The 12,314-nt window shown below is 36.4% G+C and overlaps 1 protein-coding gene across 1 annotated transcript in view; it reads left to right on the forward strand.

Annotated features, from left to right (window-relative positions):
• Positions 1-591: 591 nt before the first annotated feature.
• Positions 592-12,314, forward strand: part of LOC116172399 (serine proteinase stubble-like) — a 66,271-nt gene continuing 54,548 nt past the window's right edge. The window contains exons 1-2 of the mRNA XM_031489641.1: positions 592-855; positions 6,346-6,397. Coding sequence (XP_031345501.1) covers positions 592-855; positions 6,346-6,397 — 316 coding nt within the window. The remainder of the gene's footprint in view (positions 856-6,345; positions 6,398-12,314) is intronic.

Below are 12,314 nucleotides of genomic sequence, written 5' to 3' on the forward strand. Positions count from 1 at the left end.
ATTTTTATTTATATAGATGAATTTATAATCGCCCTGAAATAGATTGATTTATTACAGAAAATTATTATTTATCATTTATACTAAAATTTATCATGTAGATTTATAACAAACGAGCGCGAAATAACTAGACATCAATTCGGTGTCGATGTTGGAACTTCTATTAAACACAATTCAATTTGCTTATAGAGCAAACGAAAAGTTTCTAGAAAAATTGTGGAACATATACCGAATAAGCAGATCACATTTCCCGGAAAGATCGCGTCACATTCGCCTTAATGTTTTATCTCCGGTGACTAATCTCCATAGGTTTGATGGCACCTGGTGGCGATCCCATGTCTATCCGATTTCTACAATATTTCTAGCTACAATATAGCAAACAACGCACGGATTTACTTGGTAGGCTTATAGCTCTAGATTTTACAAGAAACGTTTAATTTAATGATAGCCAACTCGCATGGTAAAGGCTTCTTTTAGGCCCATTTAGAAACTAATTTGTTGAAATCGCCTTGAAGAAATGAAAAAAAAAATTGTAGTTTCGACAACTATTAAAACAAGTTCAAAAGTACTGGATGCGTCGAGCTACTTAAAGGCATGTACAGACATGAAACAACGTCGCGAGCCAAACCGCGCGACGAACCGTGCTGCGCTAGTGTAGACGGTGAAACGAACGCGCGCCGTCGCGAACCTGATAAGCGTTACAGCTCGCAACTCAACCCGATCCGGGCTCTGTCGGTTTTTCAACGCGACATCAAAAGAATTGCGCACGACGAAGTTACGCATGTTTGGACGGGCATAACGACGTACTCGTACTGGGTCGTCATTTTGTTGCACAATCCGGTTACGCGACGCGGTTCGGTATGCAGTCATGTTCGTTGCATTGGTGTTCGTCAAGAAGCGCGCGGCGTGGTTCGTCGGGCGGTTCGACTCACGACGTTGTTGCAACATAATGTATGTGTACTGTCGTGAGCCCTACAAAATGTTGTACACAGTTTTGTTGAGAACCGCCTTTGGTTATGTACGTCCAAATGTATTATCTTGCAGTTCAAGAATTGAGTCTTAGGTGTGGTCTTATCCATACCTTCTATTTTCCCTTTATGAATACCCTCTCCCAACACACAGTTTTTGAGATATTCGCATTTGAAGTTTTGTCTGACATGTTAAGTGTATTAGAAGAGTTAGGCGCCCCAAATTTTCAAGTGGAGGAGTGATAGTAGTACTAATGTCCAGAAATACTTCGTTGATGGTTGGTGTAATAAACCAAGGGATGAGATTCGTTTCTTGTATTTGGTTGCTCCGGTTTGCTCTTGATAAAAAATGCGCGCACCAGGAAGGTAAATAGTAAAGTCCCTAGATTACTAAAGTAACGCGATTCATTAGGCTAGTGTATTAGACAAAAACAAACTACTAATTGAGCCAAAATGGCCGTTTGACACTTAGTGTCAGGTTTGACATTATGTTGTTTTGTATTATAATAGTACCGATGTAACCATTAATTAATTAGAGAAGCGCATCTAGGCACTTTTGCAAGAAAACAGAAACCGAAAAAACAAATTACTCAGAAGTGAAGACAACTTTTCGAAAACTTTTAACTAATATCAATTAAATTATTTAGAATTGGGTATATACAAGGGTTTTATGTGGAGTGGTGAAACGATTAAAAAAGCGATGCAACTATATTTTTCTTGTGATGTTGAAGGCTATTAAACGACACGCTCACAAAACTTACCCTATCCAAGTATCCGCACAATCCAAGAGCGACTACAAAATACATACTTTCCAACTGTTGTCCAATTTCAAATTTCGCGGTTCCCAAACTGAGCCAAAATGACTGCTATTCGCGTTACTTTGGTAATTTAGGAACTTTAGTAAATAGAACAATATTTACTTATTTATTAACGAAATACCCCGCTTGGAGAAAAGGCACACGAGTAAATGGGGAAGAGGTAGTAGCTTTAATACTTAATTAGGAAACTTATTCGATTCCCATAAAATTCACTAGATTAATTGGATTTGAATATTTAATACTTCTATGTTCAATGGCAGACGGTCACTAAACCACCCAAAAGCACCTGCCCAGGCTAGCCCAATTAAACACAGGTACTAAAAAAATCTTTGATACGATATGATTATATTTTTTCCAGGGTACGTCCAGCACCCGATACTACGAAAAATCTCGATAATACATTTGTTAAGTTGGGACCCTCAGCAGCCTTAGCTGATGTTACTTCTTGAACCTCACTTCTGTAGGTTAAACTAATCTCGATTTTTATGACACTGGGTTCGTTAAAATTACTGATGTAAAATTGGCTCTTTGATGATGGAAAAACTCCCTTTAACGGTTACTGAGAAAGACTTCACATAGGCGATAAACGCTCGAACGACAACAATCCGAATAACTTGTTCGTAAGCGCACTATAGGCTTCTACTTAATCCGACTTATACAGTCATTTTGAATGACGTGTTAGATCTCTTAGAGCACAACGGACTTTTCTTCTATAACACCTTTATAAGTGGCAAAAGCGACTGTCTTGCAACAAATATACGCTAAAATACGACTGCCTGCCAAACAGAACGGCCACGTTTGAAGATATAGTTATTGCGCATTTGTTGACAAGCAATTAATAATAATAATAATAATAATAATAATAATGCCTTTATTGAGCTACACCTTACACGAAAAAAAAAGTTTGTTTTTATTACCAACTACTCACTACTCAAAGGGCGGAGTTCAGATTGTAATAAAAATTATTACTCCCTGCTCTTCCACTCAACCCAAAATTGAAAGTTTAAATGAAGATACCATTAAAAAAAAACAAAAAAAAAAAACAACGTAACTATACTACCTACTTACGGAAAGAAAAAGAAAGTAACTATACTACTGATGATCTTAAGAAAAGACGAAGAGAAAAAAAAAGAAAACACACATTTGAACTACAGATAACAATTGCAACATCACCTGGCTACTGTGCTTGCTTTTGTTGTATGAACATCTTGCAGTTCCTCTTAAACTGTTTTAAAGAAAGTGATTTGAGATTTAGAGGGAGTGGGTTATAACTCTTGTAGATGTTGTAACTAAAGCATCTTTGAAATAAAGCTGTTTGATGGAGTGGCGGACTTACTAAACCCCTAAATCTCAAATTTAAATTATGTACGTCGGTTCTATAGGTTATTTTATCATGGAGGTACGCCGGTGTCTTATTTAGGATGATAGAATGGTAAAGCACAAGACTATGATGCAGTCGCCTATTTTTCATATTGAGCCAATTTAAATATTTCAATTTATACGTGATTCTATCATATTTCCTTATGCCGAAAATTAATCGCATACAACCATTCTGCAACTTTTGAATGCGCCGTTCATCATTAGTATCTAGACAAGTATTATAAAGTATATCACAGTAATTCAACTTAGAAAGGACTAGAGATTCACAAAGAAGAGTTTTTATGTTTGTATTTAAAGAGTGTCTAATAGAGTAAATCTTTTTAAGATTGCCGTAGGCTTTTTGGAGACAAATAGAAATATGGTTTTTAAAACGCAATTTATTATCAAGATTAAGACCTAAATTAGTTACAACATCTTTAAAAGTAATCGCTTCATTCCTAATATTAATATTGATTTGAGACATTAGCATTTCCCGCTGATTTGCGCCGCTGAACAATATTGCAATAGATTTGCTTGAATTTAAATGTAGAGAGTGAGATTGAAATGTGTTTTGCAAAGCATCTAGGTCTGCGTTTATGCGTTTACAAGCGTTACCTACATCTGCAGCTGGAAATGAATAGTAGATCTGCGTATCATCAGCATAAGAATGTAATGTGGTATATTGAAGACAATTTACTATGGTGCATGTGTAAATAAGAAACAATAATGGTCCAAGAATGGACCCTTGTGGTACTCCCCGGGTGACATTTTTAAAAGTCGATATTTTACCTGAGATTTTAACTGCTTGTTTCCTGTTGGAAAGATAACTGTCAATCAAGGCTATGGCTCCCGGACTGAAACGTACGTAATGTAAAATAGCTAGAAGCATGGCGTGATCTAACGTATCAAATGCTTTAGAGAGATCTAGCAAAACAAGAATAGTTGCTTTCCCCTGGTCCAGTGCGGAAATTATATCATCTACAATTTTCAAAAGAGCAGTGCAACAACTGTGCATAGATCTGAATCCAGATTGGACATCCGGGATTAATTTATTTAAGGACAAATGAGTTCTAATTTGTTTTTCAATTACTTTTTCTAAGATTTTCGATAAAGTTGGTAGAATACTGATTGGACGAAAATCATTTAGATTAGATGGAGATAATTTCTTAGCTACAGTGATAATATAAGCAAGTTTCCATTGTGCCGGAAATAGCGAATTTCTTAAGCAAAAGTTGATCATGTGTACTATAAACTTAAGTAGATACGGTACACAAAGTTTGATAATTCTTAAATTAATACCATCTACTCCAGTGGCTGTAGATTTCATAGCGTTAATAACCTTAAGCACTTCGTCTTCAGTAGTTGGTTGGAAAATAAGAACAGAACTTGCTGGGTGTTTTGTATTATTTAGGTAAAACTGTAGTTGTAACTGATTGTTAAATTTGCGATTAGGTACAGCATTTAAAAAATGTTCATTAAAGTCGTTAGGGTTTGACAGATCTTCCGGTATTTCCGTTTGTTCACGTTTTGAATGTGTTAGTTTTAGTATATCCTGCCACAGAATTTTAAAATTAGTTGTGTTGTATGGGTGATCAAAGTACGCCTTCTTTTCACGTCGAATCGCACTGTTGGTCTCATTACGTAGCTGTTTGTAAAATTCCCAATTCCGATCTAACCTAGTTCTTTTAAATTTAGACAAAGCCGAGTCACGTAAATGCATCATTTGTTTAATAGTATCAGTTAACCACGGAGAGAATGATTTTATAATACGAGATGATTTGAATGGCGCATGTATGTCGAGTAAAGTAGTTATATTTTCTTCAAAAAAAGTTACCTTCCCTTCAATTGTGGATATGTCATAAATGTTTCGCCAAGGAATAGATTGTAGATGATATGTAAATTGTAAATAGTTAAATTCGTTAAAACTCCGGTGTGTAATAATTTTAGAAGACTTGTTGAAAGTTATGGTAAGAACACAATAAGTCAGTAAGTGGTCAGTTACTTTGTCCAGATTTATTACACCAGATTGCGCGACTATTTCCCTGCAGTTGGTGAGAATTAAATCTAATATCGTTGCAGAATTTTGGGTAATGCGGGTAGGCTCATTTATAAGTTGACATATGTTTAGACCTTCAAGAATAGAATTGAATTAAGAAATTTATGTTCATAATTTTGCATAAAAACGACGCTCCATAGGAAAAAGAAGCAAAACACCCCCGTATCTCGGAAAACGAAGCATTTGTGGACAAGAGTTATATAGAAAACTGTATTTTTTCATGGAAAATTACCCCTTAAAGTTTATCGCACTTATTCACACCCTGTATTGAACTAAAGCAAATTACTCATCTTCATACCTTGCGCCCTATATAACAAACGCTTAGCAATCGGCATGGATCCTATAATATTGATAGTTCTGGCTCACTAATGTTTCCAAGTAGAGATTGGAAGTTCAAGTGTTTTGTCGGAAATCGGTCATTCTGTTGACGGTTACAAACCATTAAGAACCACTAATGAAACACTGACTATATGATCATGTACGGCCGGCCGTACCGATGCACGTTATAAAGCACTGACGATTAGCACTGGTCCGACCATTAGTGCTTTCAACGAGAGTAGGAAGTCAGCACTACACAAGTGGGGGTCGATTTGTCGGAAACAGCCGGTCGTGCTGATGCAACTTATGAAACACTAAGAGGCACTAACGAAGAACTAACGATTAGTACTTGGCCGGTCGTTAGTGCTTTCAACTAGGGTAGGAAGTCACCAGTACACAAGGAGGGGAGGGGGTCGATTTCTCGGAAACGGCCGGTCGTGCTGATGCAAGTTATAAAGCACTAAGAGGCACAAATGAAGCACTGATCATGTACCGAAGTTAGTGCTTTTAATGACCGTGGTAACTACCACGGACGTCATAAAAACATGTGTACCATAATTTCAAAGCGATCGGACGTTTCTAAACAAATTTACCACGCGTACGAACAAACAGACGGAACATCGTTAATCAGGGGTGGTGACATAGCAGTGTATAATTTTCTTATTTTTCTACATGCAATTTGAACTTCAATTACATTGAGATAAATCTTAAAACGACTACTTTGTTAGTTGTCTACTCCACGCTTAATCCATTTCTTCTTGCAGATGCGTTTCCGTCCTCTGGAATTTACGCAGATTAGTAAAAATGAAATTAATGATGAAAATGAAAGGACTGCAATAGAATAAATCCCTCGAACATTGGATTCTCATTCACTCAGCACGGTAAGTGAAAAAACACTAACTTTAGTAATATAGCTAGGATTTTAGAGCATCATGATGCACTCTACAGCCTTATTTTTCTGTATGTATATATTTAGCCCACTTTTCATTGTTTTGCTTGAAAATATTGTTTATTTACGTATTTAAAAATGTAAGTTTGTTAGTAAGGGTAAATGCAATCAGAATATGGCTGCATCAACTAGGATTCTGTTGGCCAAACCCATTTTATATGGGGGCAATACTTTATAACAAATTAGATCGACAAAACAAACCATTTAAAAATGCTGTCTATCGGTTTTTAATTAAAAATGGATTTTACTTAATTCAGAGAGTACATACATACCTTGAGTTTGTATATCTAATGTAAGTGTGATAGTGAATGTATATACAGGCTGATTCAAATTCGAAGGCCACCATTGGGATCTCGGCAACTATAAGAGATAGGTAGGCAGTTTATAAATTTGGAAAAGTTGCGTATTTTGTTCAGCATCAAAATACGCAACTTTTTCAAACTTAAACTACCTACCTATGCACAAAATTATTTTAAATGCAAACGCTTATATAAATATTATGTTTGTAGTGTTTTTGAACCTATTGCAATTTAGTTTACTTATGATGTATCCCATGTTGGCAGTGTTGGACATACAAATATTACTACTATTATTATTAGTGTATCTGATGAATTCAAACGCAACCGTGCTTAACGATTTTTGTTGAAATAATTACTGGTACATGTAAATTTATTCAGACCGTCAGAATTTATTACTAAATTTATTCTTGAATTTAGCAGAAAAATGATTTAATTCAATTTATTGATGTTAAAGGTTAATTTTGGCTGAGACTTGAACGATGCGTTTATCTAGTACTTCATAAATCATTAAATTTACATAAGTAAACGGTTTTCCAAATAACTGTATGGCGTTGATATTGATAAAAGTACCCAAACTACGAATTTATGATCCAAATATAAGTCTATTTCCATAAATGCAAAAGGTCACAGAAAATCTATAATTATTATATAAGCATATTTATGCAAAATATGACTGAATGATATAGTTAGCAGTACCTTTGTTGACAGCTGTTAGTAAATTAAGCTTTTAAAGATTTTTTGATGTTTTAAAAACCGGATGGGCAGCTATGAGTAGGTCAGATTCCTTTCATCGTTTATAGAGCAAAAAAGATTAAAACTAATTTATGTTTAAATTAGCAAATGTGCTTGCTTGCTGAAAAGGCAATCTAAACGAATTCACCGAATTAACTTTTGCTCAAATAAAAGTCAAACGGTAGGTATTTAAATCTTGTAAAAGGATACATTTAATAGAATTATAGATTTTCGGCAGTTATTAGAACTAAAGAAAGAAACCAGTTGCTATTTTTAGATGTATCGAGATACCATCAAAATGTTAACCAAGTGTATAGGTATGGCACAGTAGATTTACATGAACCTTTTGAACCTGTCCTGTCCTATCACGGACCTTTGGCCCCTTTGGGTATGATTATCACAAGTTGAATGCCTAAATACTACTTTGAAGAGTTTAAAGTAATATAATTCGGCTTAATTCTGGTGCTATAATAAAAAGAACTTCTCGTTGCTAACGGAATAAACCTAGATATAGTCCGTTTGCTCAACTTAGGTCTCGTATAACAGCCCCAATTTTCATCAATTTGGTGTTTACTTAATGTTGCTATAAGTTGATAAGTCTTTTGTTTTGACGGAGAGCTGAATTGATACTCTATACTTTGGCATATGCCTGCGGCGTAGCTGCCCCTACCAGCATTTAGTTAGCTGTCGTGGGGATGTGTGCTCGGTAGGGACTAACAGGGGTGCATCTCCACCACTTTTTTGCCATTTTTCTGGGGCGCGACGTATGCCAAACAGTGTGGTGGATTTTGTGGATTGAGGAGGTTGGGGGGGGGGGGGGCTAACTGGGCGTTGTCCGACCCAAAAGAGTACAGCTACGGGCTACAGCTTCGCCACTGGAATATCTGCATTAGACGATTTTGTTTAAACAGACGCACTAACACAACACACCAGGTGCTATTGCGGGCAACTTGGAAAACCTTAAAGAAAGGCGTCCTTATGCGATAACTGCTATGAACTATGAAAACCTACTGTCTTTCCAAAAAGCATCGATTACCGCTGACTGCCATACACCCGAAAAACATCCGCCAGAAAAAACCCGTTTAGTGTCTGCTATGCCTATTGTTTCCGTTTTATCGAATTTGTGTGTTCGATAAAATTTATCTGTGTTTTCTTAAGCCAGACACAGACGGAGTGACTTGTCTTAAAACATGCACGGTAAATTATCACCGCGTGCGAAGATGATTTCATAAAGTTTTGGAGTAGATGCGCGACGCAGTTTTACGACGTCGATGTGAGAGTTTCAGCCACAGACGGACGTTGTTGCTCGCGCGTTCGTAACACACTTGCATGCCGTCTGTATCTGGCTTTACAGCGAACAAAACACCTGCTTATCTGCACCTTAACTAACTTTTACCTACTAGTTAAAAATTAGGAGACAACCTTGCACTAGGTAAAAGGGGCACGGGACGGAAATTGATAAAAGGAGGTTATAAGAGTGGGGGTAAAATTGAAAGATAGCAACAAAACCACTTAGGTAACTGTCAAATGTAATTTCAGACTTGCAACCTAACAGTCCGCAAGTTAAACAAGTAACCATGTTTTATATCTAAACAGTTCGCCTACACACTTATTCGCATTTTTGTCCATAAATATGACATTGAGCTATCAAACCAACACAAAACTGACATTACACGATAAACGCACATGACACATGTTACATTTGTCAACATACTTGACGAAGGTGCAACAGCGCAAAGGACGTAATGTAATTCCACAGACGTCTATAATTACAAGCCATGCTAAGAAGTTTGGCAACGTTGTCCGATCGGAGGGCCGATAATAGCTATTTATGTAACAAGTTGCAAATTGACTGTTTTTGGCGCACTTATTTCTCCAATGAGCCCAGCTCGTTTTCTAAACTTGAACTCGTGCGATAAACGCGCCACTTATGAAACTTGTTTCTTAATGTACTATTTTGGAATCGCATTCATTGCAGCATCCACTTTTCATGCATTTCCGCATATTTCGGCACTTTAAAAACAGAAGTTTTTGTTTAACACTTTTGTACCCCGTTGTACATTTAGGCACAATGCACGGAACCCTCATTTTTTTCAAAGCAGCGGTTTTTTTTTGCGTAGCCGTAGAGGTTCAAGGCGACGATAGTTTACAATTACAAATGATTACAAGTCGGCCCGTGACACTTGACAGTTGTCAAAGAACATCCCTCGACATATGCTCCGGCCATGACGACTTTATGGTACTACGGACCAAGATATTAAATCACATATAAAGGAAGCTGCTCTTGTAGCAATAGATGATGATGAATCTTTTACTGTCGACACTGACGCTTCGGATTTTGCTATCTTGTGCGATTGTCGAAAGCCTTAAGAAATGGAGACATTTCATTATTAAGGATCCTCAGATCCTTTATAGTTTTGTATTGTCGTCCGTCCGTCCGTCCGTCCGTGTGCGCTCTAACTCTTTTTAAAAGTGGCCGATTGAGTTGAAATTTGGTGTACGGGTTCTTTGGACATTAAGGACGGACGCTATTGATTTTCAGGAAGCTGGTTCAATAGGAACAAAAGTTATAGGACTTCGAGTGAATCGGGAACAGGAAAAACTACGGGCTCAATATAATAGAAATCAACATATTTCATTCCCTAGGTCATGTATCGGGTTGGGACTTCCGCTAGATTATTCCCTATGACTCTTAGATGTGTAATACTTTAATATAACTCTTCTCTGTGGTATAGGTCGAAAGTTTTAGAGCAAAATGTAGCAAAAATTACACTTTATACATGAATTTAGAGTTTTAAAAGGTTTCAAACGCATTATCTTGATGCAGCAAGAGTACATCACGTGCACATTTGATAACCGCATGTGTGTGATTCAAAAATGTTAAATTATTGCCATATGGGTTTTGATCAAAATAATCAAAATCGTTATTTATGCACCAAGATCGTCGAGAAAAAGACTAGGGGCATTATCTCAATGCTCAAGACATAAATTTGATGCATTTCTGGCGACCACATGGATTTTGATCAAAACATATCAAAATCGTTATTTATGCACCAACATCGTTGGGAAAAAGACTAAGAGCATCATCTCAATGACCAAAACATGAATTTGATCTATTTTTGGCGACCACATGAATTTTGATCAAAACATGTCAAAATCGTTATTTATGCACCAAGAACGTTGGGAAAAAGACCAAGAGCATTATCTCAATGATCAAAACATGAATTTGATCTATTTTTGGCGACCACATGGATTTTGATCAAAACAAGATTAAGAGCATTATCTCAATGGGCAAGACATGAATTTGATGTATTTTGTAACATTAAAATAAATTATCGTTAAAAGTTATTGCAATACTGAGGATCCTTCGATATTTCGTTGTATCGGTTTATTATGGATCCTTTTTATTATTGTATTGTCGTCCGTCCGTCCGTCCGTGTGCGCTCTAGCTCTTTTTAAAAGTGGCCGATGGTGTTGAAATTTGGTGTACAGGTACTTTGGACATTAAGGACGGACACTATTGATTTTCAAGAAGCTGGTTCAACAGGAACAAAAGTTATAGGACCTCAAGTGAATCGGGAACATGAAAAACTGCGGGCTCAATATAATAGAAATCAATATATTTCATTCCCTACGTCATGTATCGAGTTCAGACTTTCGTTAGATTATTCCCTATGACTTTTAGATGTGTAACTCTTCTCTGTGGTATAGGTCAAAAGTTTTGAGCAAAATGTACCCAAAATAATTTTTTACACATGAATTCGGAGTTTTAAAGGCTTTCAAACGCATTATCTTGATGCTGAAAGAGTACATCACGTGCACATTTGATAACCGCATGTGTGTGATTCAAAGATTATTTTTCTGAAGTCACATGGATTTTGATCAAAACATGTCAAAATCGTTATTTATGCACCAAGATCGTTCGGAAAAAGACCAAGAGCATTATCTCAAATGACCAAAACATGAATTTGATCTATTTTTGGCGACTACATGGAAAATCAAAACATGTCAAAATCGTTATTTGTTAACTATAAAATGTATTATGTAAGATTAAAATACATTGTCGTTAAAAGTGATAGTAATACTGAGGATCCTTCGATATTCCGTTGTATCGGTTTATTGGAAAACACTTTCTCTTAATTATGGTCGTTTCGCATTTTACGGAAGGTCATCGTCACGTCACGGACCGGCAACGTCACGTCAAAATATTGACCCGTATGAATAAAAGTAAGCAAATACTTATACTTGAAAAATTCAAAGTAAATACTCGTAAGTGCTCCTTCGCACTGGGCGACTTAGCAGCGCTACTAAGCAGAAGGACAGGGCGCAGTGCTGCTAAACAAACCAGTATAAAGGGACACTTACGAATATTTACTTTTTGCAAGTATAAGCATTTGCTTATTTTTATTCATATGGGCCATTGTATTATAGATTTCTTATAACATTCAGATAGAGACGTAACGGAACGCACCGTCAACGTCAGGAACCGTCGAGATATATTTCAAACATTTCTTTGACGGGACACTACTGCTAATGTTCTTTTATTTATTTATTTATTTATTTATTTATTTATTTATTTGTTGACGTAAAGTAAATGAATGTTGAAAGCAAAGGGTCAACAATTAAGGCTACCTCTCCATTAGAACGCCTTAATACTGATTTTAAAGGCCCCCTTTCTTCCTCTTCAAATAAATATATTTTAACGATTATCAAGGAATATTAAGATTTCCCTTTGCTTACCCATGCAAAGATATAACCTCTTACATGGTCATCATGCCTGAAAGACCTGTTTCTCACTTTTGGTCAGCTTGTACATAC

Source organism: Photinus pyralis, unplaced genomic scaffold, assembly GCF_008802855.1.
Source record: "Photinus pyralis isolate 1611_PpyrPB1 unplaced genomic scaffold, Ppyr1.3 Ppyr1.4_LG1, whole genome shotgun sequence".
NCBI lineage: Eukaryota > Metazoa > Arthropoda > Insecta > Coleoptera > Lampyridae > Photinus > Photinus pyralis.